The sequence below is a fragment of the Rhipicephalus sanguineus genome, chromosome 5, assembly GCF_013339695.2.
Source record: "Rhipicephalus sanguineus isolate Rsan-2018 chromosome 5, BIME_Rsan_1.4, whole genome shotgun sequence".
Classification (NCBI taxonomy): domain Eukaryota; kingdom Metazoa; phylum Arthropoda; class Arachnida; order Ixodida; family Ixodidae; genus Rhipicephalus; species Rhipicephalus sanguineus.
In genome coordinates this window covers 164,493,808-164,511,395 of record NC_051180.1, presented here as the reverse complement: position 1 = coordinate 164,511,395, position 17,588 = coordinate 164,493,808, and the positions used below count along the sequence as shown (strand labels likewise).

The 17,588-nt window shown below is 44.6% G+C and overlaps 1 protein-coding gene across 2 annotated transcripts in view; it reads right to left on the bottom strand.

The window, feature by feature from the left end:
* LOC119394399 (uncharacterized) overlaps positions 1-17,588 on the bottom strand; it is a 275,463-nt gene that overhangs the window by 165,033 nt on the left and 92,842 nt on the right. Inside the window, exon 3 of one of the 2 annotated variants that reach the window (XM_037661694.2) lies at positions 8,058-8,198. The exons of the other annotated variant lie outside the window; for it this stretch is intronic. Within the exon in view, the coding sequence (XP_037517622.1) occupies positions 8,058-8,198 (141 nt within the window). The remainder of the gene's footprint in view (positions 1-8,057; positions 8,199-17,588) is intronic. 2 annotated transcript variants of the gene reach the window in all.

Genomic DNA, 17,588 nt, shown 5'->3' with positions numbered 1-17,588 from the left:
TTTCTCACATTTCGCAAACATACGATAATTCATTGTCCAGATCGTTTGATGTAGCACTTGGCCCGAGTGCGTGCCTACTTTTCAACAAAAAAAAATGAAAATTTGTTTCGTTTATGGATAAAAGGGTATTTTCGCTCATGGTAAAGTTAACTCATGCGAATTTTCTGTTTGCGTATACGTACATGTTCGACATCGGCAAGCAGCTGCCGAAAGGAGCAGTTTCAGGAGGATTCCCGCGTGTTGATTGCTCTTTTTAACGCCCGCGACCCTTTTCAACGGCCGTAAATTTTCTGCTGGTAGCAGAGTGCGACGCAAGATCATGCTAACGCCGTCTCGGCATTAGTTGACTTTACTGTAAACAAAAATATCTTTTTTCTTTTATACTTGGCAGGTATCATTGGCAAGTGTTACAATAAGCTATCAGGGCCGAAACCACGTTCTTGAAAGTTTCAATAAAAGCACTTCAGAGGTAAGTGCAAGAAAGTTTTCATCTGATATTTAAAGCGATGTATGCAGATCCCGTGTATTTGTACATGTACATAAATTGAGTGCCTCCTGTGACTTCCGTCAATGGAAATCGTGTTCGACAAAACAAAAACACGGTATAACGATAGACAATGAAATGACAAGTATAGTTCATTCGAAATTATTTGCAACTCCGATAAGAGTTCACGTCTTCAGGCAAAATATCAAACAGGAGGGGCAGACTAAGAATCAAAACACAGCAAAAATCATTTTATCCTGTATGTAGCATTGCCGTCTCATTCTGGCAATTGAAGACATCGTAAGAGTGCGTTACGAAACATTTTCAGTCGATTAGTGTTATTGTTAGACGTACAAATAATTATCAGATTCCGCGTCCTTTTGCTGCTGCCATCGCCGCGTCGAATAGAAATCATGACCTCGCACTTGCACCAAAAAATAATAAAGACTGTCTGTAATGTTTATAAGTATAAACAACAGCATATGTCCACTGTGTGCACCTTTTTTACTATCTTGGCAATGGTTTCGTACGAGTGGCAGAATAATGACATATCTTGAAGGACCTCTCTGCCTGCCAGTGTGCATGTTGTTGAAATCATTTTTAGCGATGGTAACACCCCGTAATACTTTTTACAAGCATTATCTTTAAGCATTTCTGCAGGTGCAGCGTCCTTTAGCGCATTTACATCGCTGGAAAAACGGCGGTATAGAAGATGATGAACACAAGGCGGGAGCAAGTCATTTAGTTTCGCTTGCAGGGTGTTTTTAGGGCCGAAGCTCCTTATGCCGTGGGTCTGTCCATCCTCCGTTTGTTTGTAGCGTTGTAGTAGCCACCTCTAGCTCGTGAGAAGCGCGCGTTCTGCTATGCAGTAGAAGAGGAAGACGACGTTGACGAGTGAGACTCTCGTGCGTGTTCGCCTGTGTGGCATTCTTTCTTCTTTACTGTGCGCGTTCTGGCATGCAGTAGAAGAAGAAGACGACGTTGACGAGTGACACACTCGTTGCGTGTTCGCCTGTGTGGCGTTCTTTCTTCTTTACTACGTCTCGTGTTTTCAACGACACCCGAAGACAGCATTTCAGGAGTAACGCGCCATGAGGCTCCCTCTTGGCACGCTTTCTCTTAAGCTCGGAGTCGCCAGATGGAAGACAAGGCTGCGGAACGGAGGGCACGGAAGGCGGCGGCAGCGCGCGCTCACAGACAGAATCCTGAGGTGAGAGCCCGCGAGGCTGAAGCTGCACGTCGACGCCGCGAAGCAGATTCCGCCGTTCGAGCCCGCGAAGCCGAAGCTGCTCGACAAGCTGCACGGCTGCGGCGAGAAGACGCCACCGTTCAAGCCCGGGAGGCCGAAGCTGCTCGACAAGCTGCACGGCTGCGGCGCGAAGAACCCGCCGTTCGAGCCCGCGAGGCCGAAGCAGCACGGCCGCGGCGCGAATCGGATCTTGAAAATGTGAAGGACCGTGAAGCGGCGAGAAAGCGCGCGTACCGGCAGGCAGAGCCCGAGGCGGTGCGAGCACGTGAAGTGGCTGCAAAACGCATCGGGCGGGAAGGCGCCAACGCGCGCTTCCAGCGGGACTTCCTTGATAACAGTTTCGGCCATAGTTGCGGTGTGTGCAACAGATTGTGGTTCTCAAACAATCTAGTCACAATATCTTCCATCAAGAAGGACCACGCTCGCGCCAATGCCATCGCAGTGCTGCAGCGCGAGTTCGCTTCGCCCCACTCATCATCATTCACCACGTGGATATGCTGAGATTTTTTTGTTATTTTCTGCCTAATTTTTTGTGTTTTTTTTCTGTTTAGCACAAGCGGACGTCGAAGTCAGTTTGTTCGGAAGATCTTCCCTCTTATCTAAATAATGAAGAGCTGGCTGATATTCCAAGGGTGGTCATTTCCAAGTAGCGTATACCTTGTAAGTGTCCCGTGTTTCTTGACACACAGGTACGATGCGAACGACGTAAATTAACCTTATCACACACCCGTACCTGTCTTATTTGCAAAAGTCGGACATGCGAGAGGGCGAGGCATTTCTGAAGTGAAAGCTCTTCAGTGTATTTGGGCCAATTCACGTGCCGTCTATGACCAGCATTATTATCACATTTTCGAGGGAGAACCAAAGTATGTAAGAGTTTTCAATAGATCCAGCACTGCAATATTTTTCGCGCCCGCTCTTTCATGTCATCTTCGAAATGCTTACTCACTTCTCCAATATTGTTATAGTGTGTACACCGTTAAATTGAACAGTTTGAAGCTGATTTAAAAATGAATCCCTCTTATGTAATGTAACTTCAGAGAAATGTTTTTTCGGCGTAGTTTGCTTGTCAGAACATTTACATTGTTATCTCCGATAATAATCCAACTGTTATGGTGAAATACCTGCAACCAACATTTCCCTGAAAATAACGCGGTGTATTCGGTATCAAAATGCAAATACGTTTCTCTATTTCTGTGTTCAGGCGGTAAATATTGTCTATTATTCGCCAAGCAAATCACTGTAACGATCACATTTCTCATCACGCAAAAAAACTTGACTCTTGCGGCTAACCAACTGTCGTCTGTACAAATCTGAGTTGACAGCACCAGAGCAAGGCCGCCATCTTGAAAAGTAGCCTTTCAGCGTGTTCCCTCGGCAAAATGGCATCAATTAGGTTTTCAAAAAAGACAGAAGTTCACGGGAAGATAGAAGCTTGAGTAGATAAAATATTCTTGAACACGATTTGTCGCAGGCTTCACCGTGTTCAACTGTGGCTCCACCGTGTTCAAGAATTTTTCATGCTTTAGGTTAGGTATATGTTAAACGCAAGCTCAAAGAACACACATGACTGCTCGCCCATGAGAAAATGCGCGGTAGTTTTAGGAATTTGAATTACAAAACCCTGAAGTCTGTTTAGATGTGGGAAACCTTTGGGTCATAGAGTTTCTTACAATAATACCTAGAGGGGAATCCGGCGCTAGTGTCTACGCGGGCTCCTTGAGCGGCACTTCAACCACCATGGGAATGATGGGAAGTACAGGCTTCGGATTTGCTTCGGATGGATTGGGTCCTTGAGATTCGCGACGCTCATTTGCCGAGTGTAAAACAAAGCGATATGAAGTTATTTTTCATTAAAACTTTCTTCACTATTTTGTACGCAAAACTTATTGCAAAAAGCTTGCGTGACCGTGAGATAGAACTGAAACCTGGACAAATTCAACCACCAGGGAGGGTATGCATTGCTCTGCAATTGGGTTCCAGATTTGGTATCACAATATAATGAATTATTTTCTTTACAACACTTGATACAAACGCGCTTGTCTCTCCCTCGAAAGTACGCATTATCTATTTATGGAAATAACAGTACCGTATTGAGTGAGAAACACTTAACGTATCATCTGCTGCGATGCCAGATGCGTCTGTCCAAGTGGCCTGCCTCCAACGCATCTCTCGTTTTGTTGTGAAGTCAAGTCAGAGGAGCGTGACGGTGCGTCTGCTTCGCTACGCCGTCGTTTTGAAGTCGATTTAAAAGAGTTTTCACAAGTAGCGCGTATCACAAAACGTGAACTCTACGCAATTCTCTGCACTGGCATGGGACGCTACATCTGTGCGCAGCGGTGAGCGCAAGGCGCTTTGCTAAAACTGCCATATACAACCTGTAGAGCTGCAACGTCGCAGCAAACCAAGAGATCTAGCGGTCTTCAGCCTCTTTGAACAACAAAGGCACTGCTTGAGTGCTTTGCAACGCACCCCACTACGCAGACCTCTCGAAGAACGAAACTGAAACTGTGGAAAAAGATCCGTAGACAGTTCGCTAGTTAACGCAATCCAATCCGAAGCCTGTACTTCCCATCATTCCCATGGTGGTTGAACGATCGCAGCGCCAGTTTCCTCTCTATGTTATTGTAGGAAACTCTATGCTTTGGGTAGTCCATGCTGCGATGAAACCGAACATCTATTATACTGCAAAAGAGTTCTGCGGAATCCCGCAAGGTGGCGCAAGGGAAAATAGACAATCACCTGTTTGTAGCACGAAGCCACAAAGAAATCCATCCGGGCTTCTCAGAAAGAAAGCTTCATATCTGCCGAAAAATTCGTCCTGGTCAGGGGTTCGAACCCGGGACCAACGTCTTTCCGGGGCGGTCGCTCTACCAACTGACCTAACCAGGAAGCTAGCAATTGGCAGCACGAGGGCGAATTCATCGACAACTCGAAGCACATCGACACATAGTATTGCAAATGAGTTGTGCGGAATCGCGCAGGGTGGCGGAAGGGTTCAGAAAGAGAAAATAGACAACCACCCGTTTGTAGCATGAAGCCACAGGGAAATCCATACGGAATTATTTACGGAAATCATAGAAACGGGTGGTTGTCTATTTTCCATTTCGTATCTCTTATGCTGTCGTCTGCAATCAGTAGACATGACTGATTACATTATTACGTAATGACTGTGACACGAAATTTTGTAGGCGATGTTTTCTACGCCAAGGACTTCATTCAGGTTCGCTTACTAGGCGACGCTGCTCTTGCACGTTGCATTCTCTCTCACAGCTATAGTAATGGTGTGGACACATTTGGCGGGCTGTTGCCGTCGCCTTCGTGTTCCGTATAACGTCCAAATCACTAACATCACCAGGCGCATCGTGTGCTCTCGGGGCGAGTTATAAAAGCGCGTGAGCGCAAGGGACGAACGCGGCTGAAGCAGAGATGAAACGAGGCGGCCATCTCCGTCGCACGAAGGACGCATGCGATAACATCTGCCCGCGTACGAGGCCTCAATGGTCACAATGCGAATTACGTAACTAGTGGGTCGTTTAAAGCTTCCAACCCATTACAAAGAGCTCATTGATAATTTTTCATCGTCATCAACCGTTGCATCAACAAAGTGCGCATAATACCTTACAGATGGCACCTCGCTTCTCCGTAGAATGACGAATAATGGCGTAGTGGGTGCTTCCCAGCTTCACAAAAATTATGATTTGTGCCGTAGTGGGTAGGTTGCTAGCGTACTTCTATTAGTCGCCCCAAGAAAGTTTACAACGGGATCTAGAAATGCCGCTCTTCCAGCTTTCGCCGTGACTGTGCTGCGCTTTCCGCGCAGGTCTGGCTCTTTTTTTTTCATGACATCCCAATGACCTTATTCAAAAAAACTCAGCCATGACAGAATACGGTTTTCGTTGGTTGCGGCTAACATAGGGAACTCGTGCGCAATGAGCTAGAGCATATTGAATTTGTTTTACAGGTATTTCAGAAATAACCCTGCAAGCTCATTCGAAGATATTAGAGAAACATGAGTACATACAGAGATGTGTAATAGATACATTGCAATGATAAAACATAGTACCTAAACAAGACAAAGCGGCAAACAAAAAGTTTTAGCTCACATTCTGAGTATGGAAGGCATAAGTTTTGGTTGCAGTCGTGAGGTATCTTATGGTAATGGCATAAAAGGGGTCAGAAAATGGCACAAGTCTAGCGTTCACTTCCATTTCTTGTAACACACAGCTTGTGTTTTGTTTTCTTTTCTTTTACGCCGCCCTTATCATTGGACAATGAACGCCATTGCAGCCTGCTTTAAAAGTCCGTATTTCCATCTTAGCCTAGAAGCAACAATTCGGGCGTGTCCTGTCTATTATAAGTGCTCATTTAGTTCGCCGAGTTATTTCATGACTTAACCATTTGTTCCATTTTTACGACTTACGCAAGTATTTTGTCGCGTACTTGAATGTCGGTCACCTTGCATTCGATGGTATTCCTGTCCTGTCCAGCAATAGTTTTTCCGCGTTTGACGATTTGACTGAGCTTTTTTTTACTGCTGTACTGATCTGCATCAAGCATGCTCTATTTATTCACCTATTGTAACTGAGAAGGTGAGTTATGGCTAGAGGAATGAAGAAGAGTCAGAACACCTCTTTGAGGGTTATTTATGCAGCAACAATTGGGTCATTCCATGCCAAATCATCCAGCGTTTTGCCGACCATCACAAATATGGCTGAAAAAATTTCCACGTTTTTCTTGAAGTCCGAAACTCGTTCTGCTCGTTTATTTCTGTTGCCAAAAATTTTCCCGCCTATTTGTGAGAGTGTGTAGTTTTGCGCCGACTGAGCTAAAGGGCATCAAACAACAATTTTTTTCAAAGGACGTTTATGGGATGTATTCGATAAAATGGTATTTCCGGCAAGCTAATGAAGTGATGTAATTGTAAAAATAATGACTTATTTATGTATATCGATTCTTCGAGGGCTTTTTGCACGAGCAAAATTGAATAAAGTTGCAAAGTTTGATATTTTTTTTCCTGGAACAAGGAAAACTCAAAGTGTAGAAATGCATTATGTACTGGTGGCCTGTTCGACATACTACAGAAGAAAAATAATTCAGGCGCTGAAGGTGTAGCAGATGGTCTGAAAAAAAATTGCGAATTTCACTTTTTTTAGAAAAGCTCCGTATTCAGCATCAAAAAACTGGACTTGGTGGTCGAACTAAAAATATGCACGATACTTCATTTGAAAGCTCTATGTATTAGGTGAACATAGACAAAGTTCCAAAAGGATATTGTTTTTTTAACTTGAGAAATATTTTTTTGAAATTTTGTATCTCCACCAGCTTTTCGCCGACGTAACTCAAGTGGCATGAAGCACTCACAGCGGCAATCTTCAGTCCATGCCCACAAACCTGGGATGCAGACGTCAAACATGGTACTGTCTATAAAGCAACGCCATTTCCTTTTCCATTGCTTTATAGACTGTACCAAGTTGGACGTCTGCATCCCAGGTCAGTGGGCATATACTGAAGATTGCCGTTGTGCTTCATGCCGCTTGAGTTACGTCGGCGAAAAGCTACAAAATTTCAAAAACATATTTCTTAAGGTAAAAAAACAATATCCTTTTGTAACTTTGTCTATGTTCACCTAATACACAGAGCTTTCAAATGAAGTATCATGCCTATTTTTAATTCGACCACCAAGTCCAGTTTTTTGATGCTGAATACGGAGCTTTTCTAAAAAAAGTGAAATTCGCAATTTTTTTTCAGACCATCTGCTACACCTTCAGCGACTGAAATATTTTTCTTCTGTAGTATGTCAAACAGGCCACCAGTACATAATTCATTTCTACCCTTTGAGTTTTCCTTGTTCCTGGAAAAAAACATCAAACTTTGCAACTTTATTCAATTTTGCTCGTGCGAAAAGCCCTCGAAGAATCGATATACATAAATAAGTCATTATTTTTACAGTTACCTCTTCATTAGCTTGTCGGAAATACCATTTTATCGAATGCATCCCATAAACGTCCTTTGAAAAAAATTGTTGTTTGATGCCGTTTAGCTCAGTCGGCGCAAAACTACACACTCTCACAAATAGGCGGGAAAATTTTTGGCAACAGAAATAAACGAGCAGAACGGGTTTCGAACTTCAAGAAAAACGTGGAAATTTTTCAGCCATATTTGTGATGGTCGGACAAGCGCTGGATAATTTGGCATGGAATGACCCAATTACAAAAATGGACCTGTGTTTCATTTCTTCATTATTCTCGGGTGCACCAGTTCACTGTGCGCTTGAAATATTTTAACCAAGGAAGATTCAACGTTAGCGAGGAATGAGCATACCTTTGACGCACTGTCTGTTGTCGATGTTGACAGGATACTCCGGCCTGCACTCGCAGCGTCGAGAAGTGACGTTGCAGAACACGTGGTACAGAACGCTGCTGCATGTCAGATTGCACGGGTCGCCAATGTAGAAGCCCACACCTTCACAGGAAAACAAAATATGTTCGGATTACGATAAGCGCCAAAGAAAAATGTACGCTGCACAAAGCACCGGTTTTGTGAAGCAGCTAGCAGTTTTCAATCCAGCACACTAATATGGTTAGCGCTTAAAATGTAGCTTTAAGGCATCACGTTTCGTTTTACTTTTATGTATAACGAGTGCTGCATAGTAATGTTGAGGCTGTATCGAGTTCCGAAGACGTATTTTCGAAAGATAGCACGAATTGCGAAAGACAACGAAGTATACACGTGCCACTTGAACATATTGTCTCTTGAACATATTATTCAGTGCTGAGGTCCGTCAGTGTCGTCTCATAAATAGTACATGCAAGCTCAAGCTCTTTTGGAGAGCGTCAAGTACTTAAGCGCTAACCTAAGCAGTCACTTGTTTTTATTATTCAAAGCTATTCAACTGGAACATGACGGCAGAAAGAAGTCAGGAACAAGGTGAAAGGGGATGGCAGCACTGACGGCTTTTCGTTTGCGCCATAGCACCAAATCCATAGCTTCTAATTTCTAAGCGCAAAGATATATGAGTGCTCAAGCATCTAAATCAGCAAGTCCGGGTCTTGAATCTGGGCCGCGCACAACCAGCGCAACAGTTATACGCACAAACACTGTGTATTAGCTCTGGCTTTATGGCAGACATATGGCTGATATGCATTCAGGAGATTGTACTCTGAAGAAGAACACTACACAAGCGAAAAAATAACTAACCAACACCCTGATCAGCAACACTACAACGAAAACGCGTAGCCTAGAGATTGGATTGGATTGGATTGGAAGATGGCTTAAAAAAATTAAGGCATCGCACTAGTGGTGCCAAGCCTGAAGGAATTGCGGAGCCTGGTGGCCTTCTTTGTTTCTGTTCTTCTTCCTTCAATTTTTCTTTCTTTTCATCTCAACTCGCTATTCTTTCCATCATTTTTTATGTCTTTATATTTCGTTCTTTCTCTCTCTATGTATCTCTTTGTCTTTCTCGCTCTTCCTATATTTCTATTTCTTGTCCTTATTTCTCTCTCTCTCTCTTTCTTTTTCTTTCGTTACTAAGCTTTACTCTCTCCCCTACTCCTTTCCCTCTTCCTCGTCCTCATGTCCCTTTCCCGCCATCTTGCTATAGTATCTATACAAGACTATGCTATGCTCTGCTAGCGTGCCTGGATAGCCGAGTGGTTAGGACGCTCGCCTTCGGCTCGCGGGTACTCGCCAAGAATTTCTCTCTTTCTCATTCTTTCTCTCTTTCTCTTTCTTTCTCTCACTCCCATAAGGGTTAATCCACTCCGTGCCGGAGAAACCGGCGTATGTTTTGGGAGCGAAGCAGAATATGAAGAAGAGGACTGAGAGGAAGAAGAGGACGAAGAGAGCCCGTGCCGATTCATGATGTTGATAGTTTCTGTTCGCACTAACCGTCGCTCTTAAAAGTTGATTTCATCCTCAGGAAGAGTTCATCCTGAGTTGATGCTTCTTGCCCCTTCTTCCCTGGCAAAGATTACAATTTCACTAGCTATGAGAGAGCAGAAGCTGTGAATCGCCCAGCCAAGGCTGCTGTCAGACCCACGACGTAACCGAATATGCTAAGAACGCCTTTATCATACAGGCAACCAGTGGAAATTGAACTTGGGAATGAATAATGAGGGAGCCATCTCGAGTGGAGTTAGTTTGGTAGGTACCCTTAAAGAATTATCAGGCATATATAATGAGTCCTCAGCAGCACAGTAACCTTAGAAAAAGCTGGTAGGTGTACGCAGTGCTCCATAATTGCCGTGTCGTCTACTGCAGAGGCCTAAAACATACACACCCAGTGAACCTAGTTAGTAATCATGGTGATAGTATATGGGGCTTAACGTCCGAAAACCACGATGCTATTATGAGGGACGTCGTAGTGCTGGGTTCCGGAAATCTAGACCACCTGGGGTTCTTTAACGTGCACGTTAGTCTAAGTACACGGGCCTCAAACATTTTCGCCTCCTTCGAAAATGGCGCTGCCGCCGCTGAAATTCGATCCCACGACCTTCGGGTGAGTAGGCGAGCGCCATAACCACTACACCACCGTGGCGGGATCAACCCAGTTAGTCGAAAGTTTGGTTTGGAAGTTCATGTCCCCTCATTATAACATCCTATGTTCGAACATTATATCGACTGCTACGTAACACACGTTGGCACGGGTCGGCGAAAATGGTCAAAACAGACATATATTTAAAAAAAAGATAGATAGATAGATAGATAGATAGATAGATAGATAGATAGATAGATAGATAGATAGATAGATAGATAGATAGATAGATAGATAGATAGATAGATAGATAGATAGATAGATAGATAGATAGATAGATAGATAGATAGATAGATAGATAGATAGATAGATAGATAGATAGATAGATAGATAAATAGAAAAAATAAAAAAACAGCTATTTGTTACAAAAAGTTCTTGTCTCTAGTGACGCTGTGTGCACGTCCCCCAGGGAAATGTTGATTTAATTAAAGCATGACCAGCTAAAGCTGAGAACGACTAATCACCATGCAACAACCGTGCGAATAGGTATGAATAAAACTATTTATTAGAATGGCGTCCTTCAACTAACGTCAGAATACGCGGGGTGATAAAACTTGGGGCCTATATGTCGTGTTTCTTCTTCTTATTTTTTATTTTGCGAGAGTGCCTTGCCAATAGAAACGTCAAATGTGATGGCTCTACAACCCTGCGGATACACAGAGGCCCCACAGTCGACACTCGCACGCATCAAATTCAGTTGTTCAGCAACGACGATCGCAGTACATCTTCATCTCAAGATACGGCACTCGATCTATACTGTGTGCACACAGAGTGGTCCACATCACGATTTTTCGCCGACTGAGTGCGACGCCACCAAACCTGAATGTACGACCTCGGGAACGAGTGATCGAATAATGCGATGTCGAAAAAAGGCAGCCGCACACGAGAGGAAGGACGCTGGGATGGAAAAGTTTGGGGTGCATCAAAAATGCATTACGGAACCATTTCCCAAACTCGGTGGGGAGAAAAACAACGCTGACCCCGACGAAAGACGCCACGCGGTACCTGAACCTTTCCCCCCGTCAAGTTTTATCCACCCGTGTTTTATGTATACGTGAGACGTGTAGCCTAGCCGAGTTCAAACAACCATTTGGGCGTCAGCGCACGAAAAAAATATGACGTTTTTGAGTGTCAACATCATGTATACTATGCTTTATAAGAACACGACGTTACCGTGACGAAAGAGCGCAGCATTTTGAAATATACCGGGTGACTGCAGTTGACATTCAGCATTTTGACTGGGGACGACATATTTAAATCAATATACATAGAACACAGCGCTCGTGGTTTGTATATCGCAACCCTCGTGCGTCACGCGCATTTTTTAGTGCCAGAAGCAATACAAGCTACACTAAAGTCGCACGATTTTTAAAAACAAGTAGGAAAATGAACGTAAAGTGGAAAGCGTAACAGAAACAAGTTTTTGCCGACTTCATGCCCATATTTTGTAACGGATATTGCGTAAAGACTTGGCGCAAAAGGAAGTGAGGAATGACAAGCGCACTTTTCAAACGCACTTATAAAGAACGTTGTGCACGACTAGCTTAAGCATGAAAAGAAAAAGGGAAGATTGCAGCCATACCTAGTGCGTGTAGCATGTTAAGGTGCGGCTGCGCGGTTTACTGGAAATGCGTGTTCATTTGGAATGGAAACGAAACCGGAGAGTCAACGTGTCGCAAACTTGAGGCCGTTAGAAAGAAAAAAAAAGGCAAGCGTGAAGAAGAGAAAGTGCTGGCGTTTCTTTTCTGATATATTCGGAGGTAAAGTTTCGTTTCGAACTGTAATATACAAGAGGTGGCTCTCGCTGCGGAGCTTGAACACAATTTTCTCTCGTGTATGGTTTCATCTATTTCATTTGTGTTGTAACTTTGCTTCATAAAGATTGCGTTCAAAACTTGCAGGGTCAGCAATCGCGCTGCAAAAGCAGTCGGCTATTTTCGAGATACGATATACAAGAAAAAAAAAAGTTTGGCCATTTCAGTTTTTTACCGAACTATACTCCGTTTCACACATCAGGTGCAACGCTGTTGAGACTAGCGACACTTCTTGCCGTACATGCGTTCGCATTAAGAAATGGTTCCATGTTCTAACCACCCAGAATAGAGTTTTTATTTCGCTCTGAGGCTGAGTAATAAATAAAGATGTTTTGGCGCCTCAGAAATACGAAACCCCTGGTATACAGCTGCTTTCATGCGGCTGGATCGCTTAGCGTCTTGTTGTTTTCTTTTTTGTGTGTATGTGTGTTTCATTTGCGCGTCGTCGCGATGCGTCGCGCGGAGGCTCGTGCGAGCGTTTACAACGACAAATATCGACCACGAGACGCGCGGAGTTACACATTTTGCTGACCGCCCTTCTTGCATAACTTCCATAGCGTTTCACCTGATCTATGAAACGCAGTATCGTCGACCACATAAGTTCTTCGGGGGTGAACTCAGGCTGAAAATAATAATCGAGAGGTGCGAAAAGCAGGACGTGGTTGGAAATCCTTCATGTAGGTGTGACTGTCGAGGTCACAGCATCTGTGCTCGTTTCGGGGTTGGTTGCTGAGATATTATTACGCAAATCACTCCGTTAAGCATTTTTGCCGTTCGAGCAACGCAGCGATCCCACAGCGGATCCAGCGTGGTTGGTGTCTGTCTGTGACGTTGCAATTCGATACCATGAATGAAGCTGTAAAGAGAGAGAAAGGTTAAGCGAAAGGCAGGGAGGTTAACCAGAAGAAAAATATGCGATTTGCTACTCCGCAGTGGGGAAACGGTAAATCGAGAGAGGAAAGTTAAAAAGTAAAATGTTTCTGTTGCGCCTAAGCGACCAAGATTGATAGTGACAAGGGTGACATGGCTTCCGAAAGTCTCGTTAGGAATCAAGAAAGTGAACTGTTGAAACCATTCAGACAAATCAACCAAACAAGCATTATGATGCGTCCGTGCTTCTGTGAACGTGAATGAGAGTATTATTTACCTTCAAAATGCCACCTTCTGCGAGCAAACGAGAAGCGAAAACACCAGAGCATTTTGCAACGAGAAAGCGTCATAGCGTGCACTTACGCTTTATTTTCATATGATGCACATTAAATCTCATCAATGTTGCGTGGAGACTTCCACCTAAACCAGGCTTACAGGAGGCGTTGTGTATGTACGAAGACGTGAGATACCGTGTCAAGGAATTACTTGTTAAGTAACGATTAGAAAAATATGCACTTTCACTAGGGGCGAAATCTTGAAAGTGTTTGTTGGTTCTCGTCACAGAGAGAAAACTGAGAAAATAATATATTTACCGTTTTGAATGCGAATTCATTCCATGCACTACTGAAGTCAAATTCACTTGGAGCCTTATTTGTTTAGCTAGGATGTTTTAAGCAACAATATAAATGAACTCGGCACAGCGAACAAAGTAGTTATGCCAACATGTGCTATGGCCATCCATGAATAATTTGGTAAACATTTCGTTGAAGAGCCTATATCTATTTTGTCGGTGGCTTTCATGAATGCGAAAGGTAAAGGAAGGCTTTGTGCACATTCCCAGGATTTGGGGATATTTGTGCGTGGCGCCGTTTCTCGGCGGTAGCAACGGCGCCCTGCCATAACTGAACGGGAAATGGGCGAAGAAAAATCGTATCTAAAAAAAAAAGGCTATCAAAAATGACTCGTGGTTCTATACAGTAGTTCTACTACTGTATAGAACCGTGGTTCTACTGCGACGTTTTGGTAAAATCGCAGTATCCCACTAGAAAGCGGCTGGCTTCCAAGAACAATTGAACACCGCCCATTAGAAACACACGGGGCCCCATTGCAAAATTTTAAACACTCAGAGAAGCCACGCGGTTCGTAGTGCGACACAGTAATTTTAACAGAATTTTCAAATAAGTGTCTACTGTATAGAACTGGGAGTTGTTTTGATAACTAACGTTTTTCGTCAGATACGATTTTTTTTCGCCTATTTCCCATTCAGTTACGGCCGGCAACCGCAGTCACCGACGAGAGATGGCGATACGTGCATATGTCCCGAAATCCTGGTCACGGTTAGTGATGGCTCAGAGCATAACGAGAGCGATTTACTGAAATTTCGTACTATGTACTTCAGCAGTACTCTAACTACGATAGGACGTCAGACTTTGTTCCTGCAGCTGACTTTCTTTTAAACGAATGTGGCAAAGCATTTTTTAAAGACGATAGTCTTTCTTGGGGAACTTAAACGGAGAAATTTTGGTCTGTCTTTCTGTCTGTCCTTCTGTCTGTCTTTCTGTTTGTCGGCACGTCCCTCGATTCAGCCACTCGGCCAAAGTTGAACCACTTGCCCAAGGGCCAGCCATCGTGAACGGCTGACTAGGTTCATACTTGTGTACATTGTTGATCAAAAAGCAAACATTACGCATATCTGAGGCGCAACAACACTAGGTAAGTATTAGGCGGTGTGTTCCTTTAACAGAAAATACATAGATACGCAATTTTAAAGACCTTGATGGTATGCGTTTAACGTTGAGACAGTAACGCGTTTATTAAAAGATTGCCACAGCTGAAGCGATCAGCGGTCCAAGCCGAGCAAGCGCGAGCGCCAACAACAACCGTCTTCGTCTTCTTCTTTCGCAGGCGTTCTTGTCTGCGCCCTATCATGTTACAAATCACTCCCCCGCGGAAAAAGAGCCATCCTGGCGACCTAAGGAACAGGTACAACTGGTGGGTCATAATGCGGCTTCAGTTGATCGACGTGAACAGTCTCGCGGCCGCGACGACGGCGGTCCGTAGATGATTGAACAGGCTCAATCATATAGTTAACTGGGGATGCTTGACGTAGGACGCGGTAGGGGCCTTCGTACTTAGGCAGTAGCTTTGTGGAAAGGCCAGGAGCGGAGGAGGGAACGCGAAGCCACACCAACGTTCCAGGCGAATACGACTGAGGAGGCAGGTTTTCGTCGTGACGGTCCTTCTGGCCCTACTCGCCCTACAATGTTACAACCCTAGTTTCTTAAGGTGCGCTGAAAATGCGACTGCGCTGAAAGTTGTCTTCCTCCGTGCCCTCTGCACAAGCTCATGTTGTGTTTTGGTTTCGGTTCAGTATTGCATTGTACGAATGACAGGGGGCGCCGCTCTAGCATTCCTGTTTTACCCACGCGACGTGTAAGTAAGAGAGTTTGTGGAGAGTACTCGTTGAGTGCGGACGTTTCTTCTCCTTCGGCGCATTGCGCCAAACAGCTTGTTCCGGCTGGCCGGCGTCCCTATCGGTCGCGTTGGTCACCGCCGGTCTTCGCCTGCCGCTGCGCCGGGACTACTAGCCCGCAACACAGCACTCGTGTTTCCCGACATATTGCCAGATGGCGTCCATATCTCACGCAGCGCCTCTTCTATCGTCTTTAGACGACATTTGCAGCGAAGCACGCAGATACGCGGCCAATTTTTTTATTATTTTATTTATATAGCGCTCCAAATTCTCAGTCCCGTTGAAGGGCCTCCAAGCAGAAGTTTCAATATATAGCAGGCCAGAAAAGGACACACTTAGCAGATGAAAGGTTTTACGGAACAGGCTATGTTTGCTGCAACAAAACTTTACAAAATCAAAGCGATATATCGACGCTAAAGTACATTGCAACATGTCCGGAGTTGATATTGCCTCGACCGCTAAATTTGATTGATTGCGGCATAACTGCAAGTGAATAAGCTCGGACTTCAAGATAGCCGTGGTCAATGCGTCATAGAGGACGTTCTTGAACATTTACCTGAAATAGCAGTGTAAGCGTCATCACCGGTTTCTGTATACTGAAACGAGTTTCCAGAGGAGTTATTCTAGAACTGTCGATCTAATGGCCATTTGCGGTTTCGGCCTGACGTGATCAAAGCGCGTTCAGTTACTGAACGGCGAGCCATGACGTTATCGTGCAGGTGCGGTAAAAGGAAGGCCGAATTACACACAATTCGAGGGCTAACGCGATCACAGAATCATGGTTGACAGACAGCCTCCGAGATTCGCGTGGCCAAGAGCGGGTCTTAGGAGGCTACATTCACCGAATCGAAGCACATGGCGCTCCCCTCATTTGTGTTAATGTTTGTGGAAGCTCCGCCACATCAAAATGACCTTGCGGACAAAGAGCCTGAAATAGGGGATGCGCATTTCGCCAAGCTGCGCCAAATCAACGGCGGCCGAAATGGACAGTCCACTAAATGAACAGCTCGAGAATACCTTCCCTAAAGCTCATACTCTTTTTGTGCTAACTATCTTGCCGGTAATGTTGATTACTTCGCATTATTAACCATCCATTCTCCTTGCCCAAAGTTCATTGTGGCAAGCACTTGAAAAACGACGTCTGAATACCAAGCGACTATTTAATTGCTAACCTTAACTACCTAATATACATAAGCACGATTGAATTATTCAGAATTCGGAGTATGATCTCTTGGTATTGCTGGCGAAAGAAAATATTTAAATCAGCCACCGAAGAGCTGGGCCCAGACATACAGTTTAACGACCCCTTACTAACCTTCCACGAAATCACCTCTCACTACCCCAACAACAGAAGCCAATACCCATTACCACACACAAAGCTCGAACGTGCGCAAGTGGTAGCCTTTCGCATGCTACAAACGAGATCGTACCCATCAAGGGGCCGACTGAGCCATTACGACACAGACATCACTCCCCAATGCCCAGATTGCCTAGAACTCTATTGTTCACTCTCGCGCATGCTGTGGCAATGTCCCGCGTTACCTCAGGGACCTCTCACCTGTGAGTGCGACTGGGAAGAGACACTCAGGAGCTCCGAGCTCCACCAACAACTCAAGGCAGTCCAGAGGGCCCAAGAACTGGCGGAACGCCATCACGTTCCCGCCCCGACTCGGGCGTCGCCTACGGTAGTGGCTGCTGGGGTGTCCCCCCTGGATCCCCCGGCGGCTTAAACTCCTCAGGGCCGATGAATAAAGTTCTTGACTGACTGACTGATTCGCGGAGCATCATGTAGTTTATATATTTCGAATTCCCGAACAAAAATAGAAAAAAATGTTGTTTGAACAAGATGCTTACGCTGTGTTTTTGCGGGCAACATCCCCTTGGCGTACGCCGTCAAACATTGATAGAGGAGAAAAACTGCTCGAAGTGTTGCAAAAAAAGAGTACGTGAAAACACAAAGAAAGCTGATCCTTCTGAAAAGACCGCCTTATAGCGTAGAGAAATAATAAATGGCTGCAAACACATCATGAACAACCAGGTTTAGGTATAACGATCAATAATTTTTATCTCCCAGACCGATAATGACATTCGCACGACGTTCAAAAAACGCGAAACTAAACCTAAGCTTTATATCCTCGCTAGCTCTCTACCGTGCGGTGTTG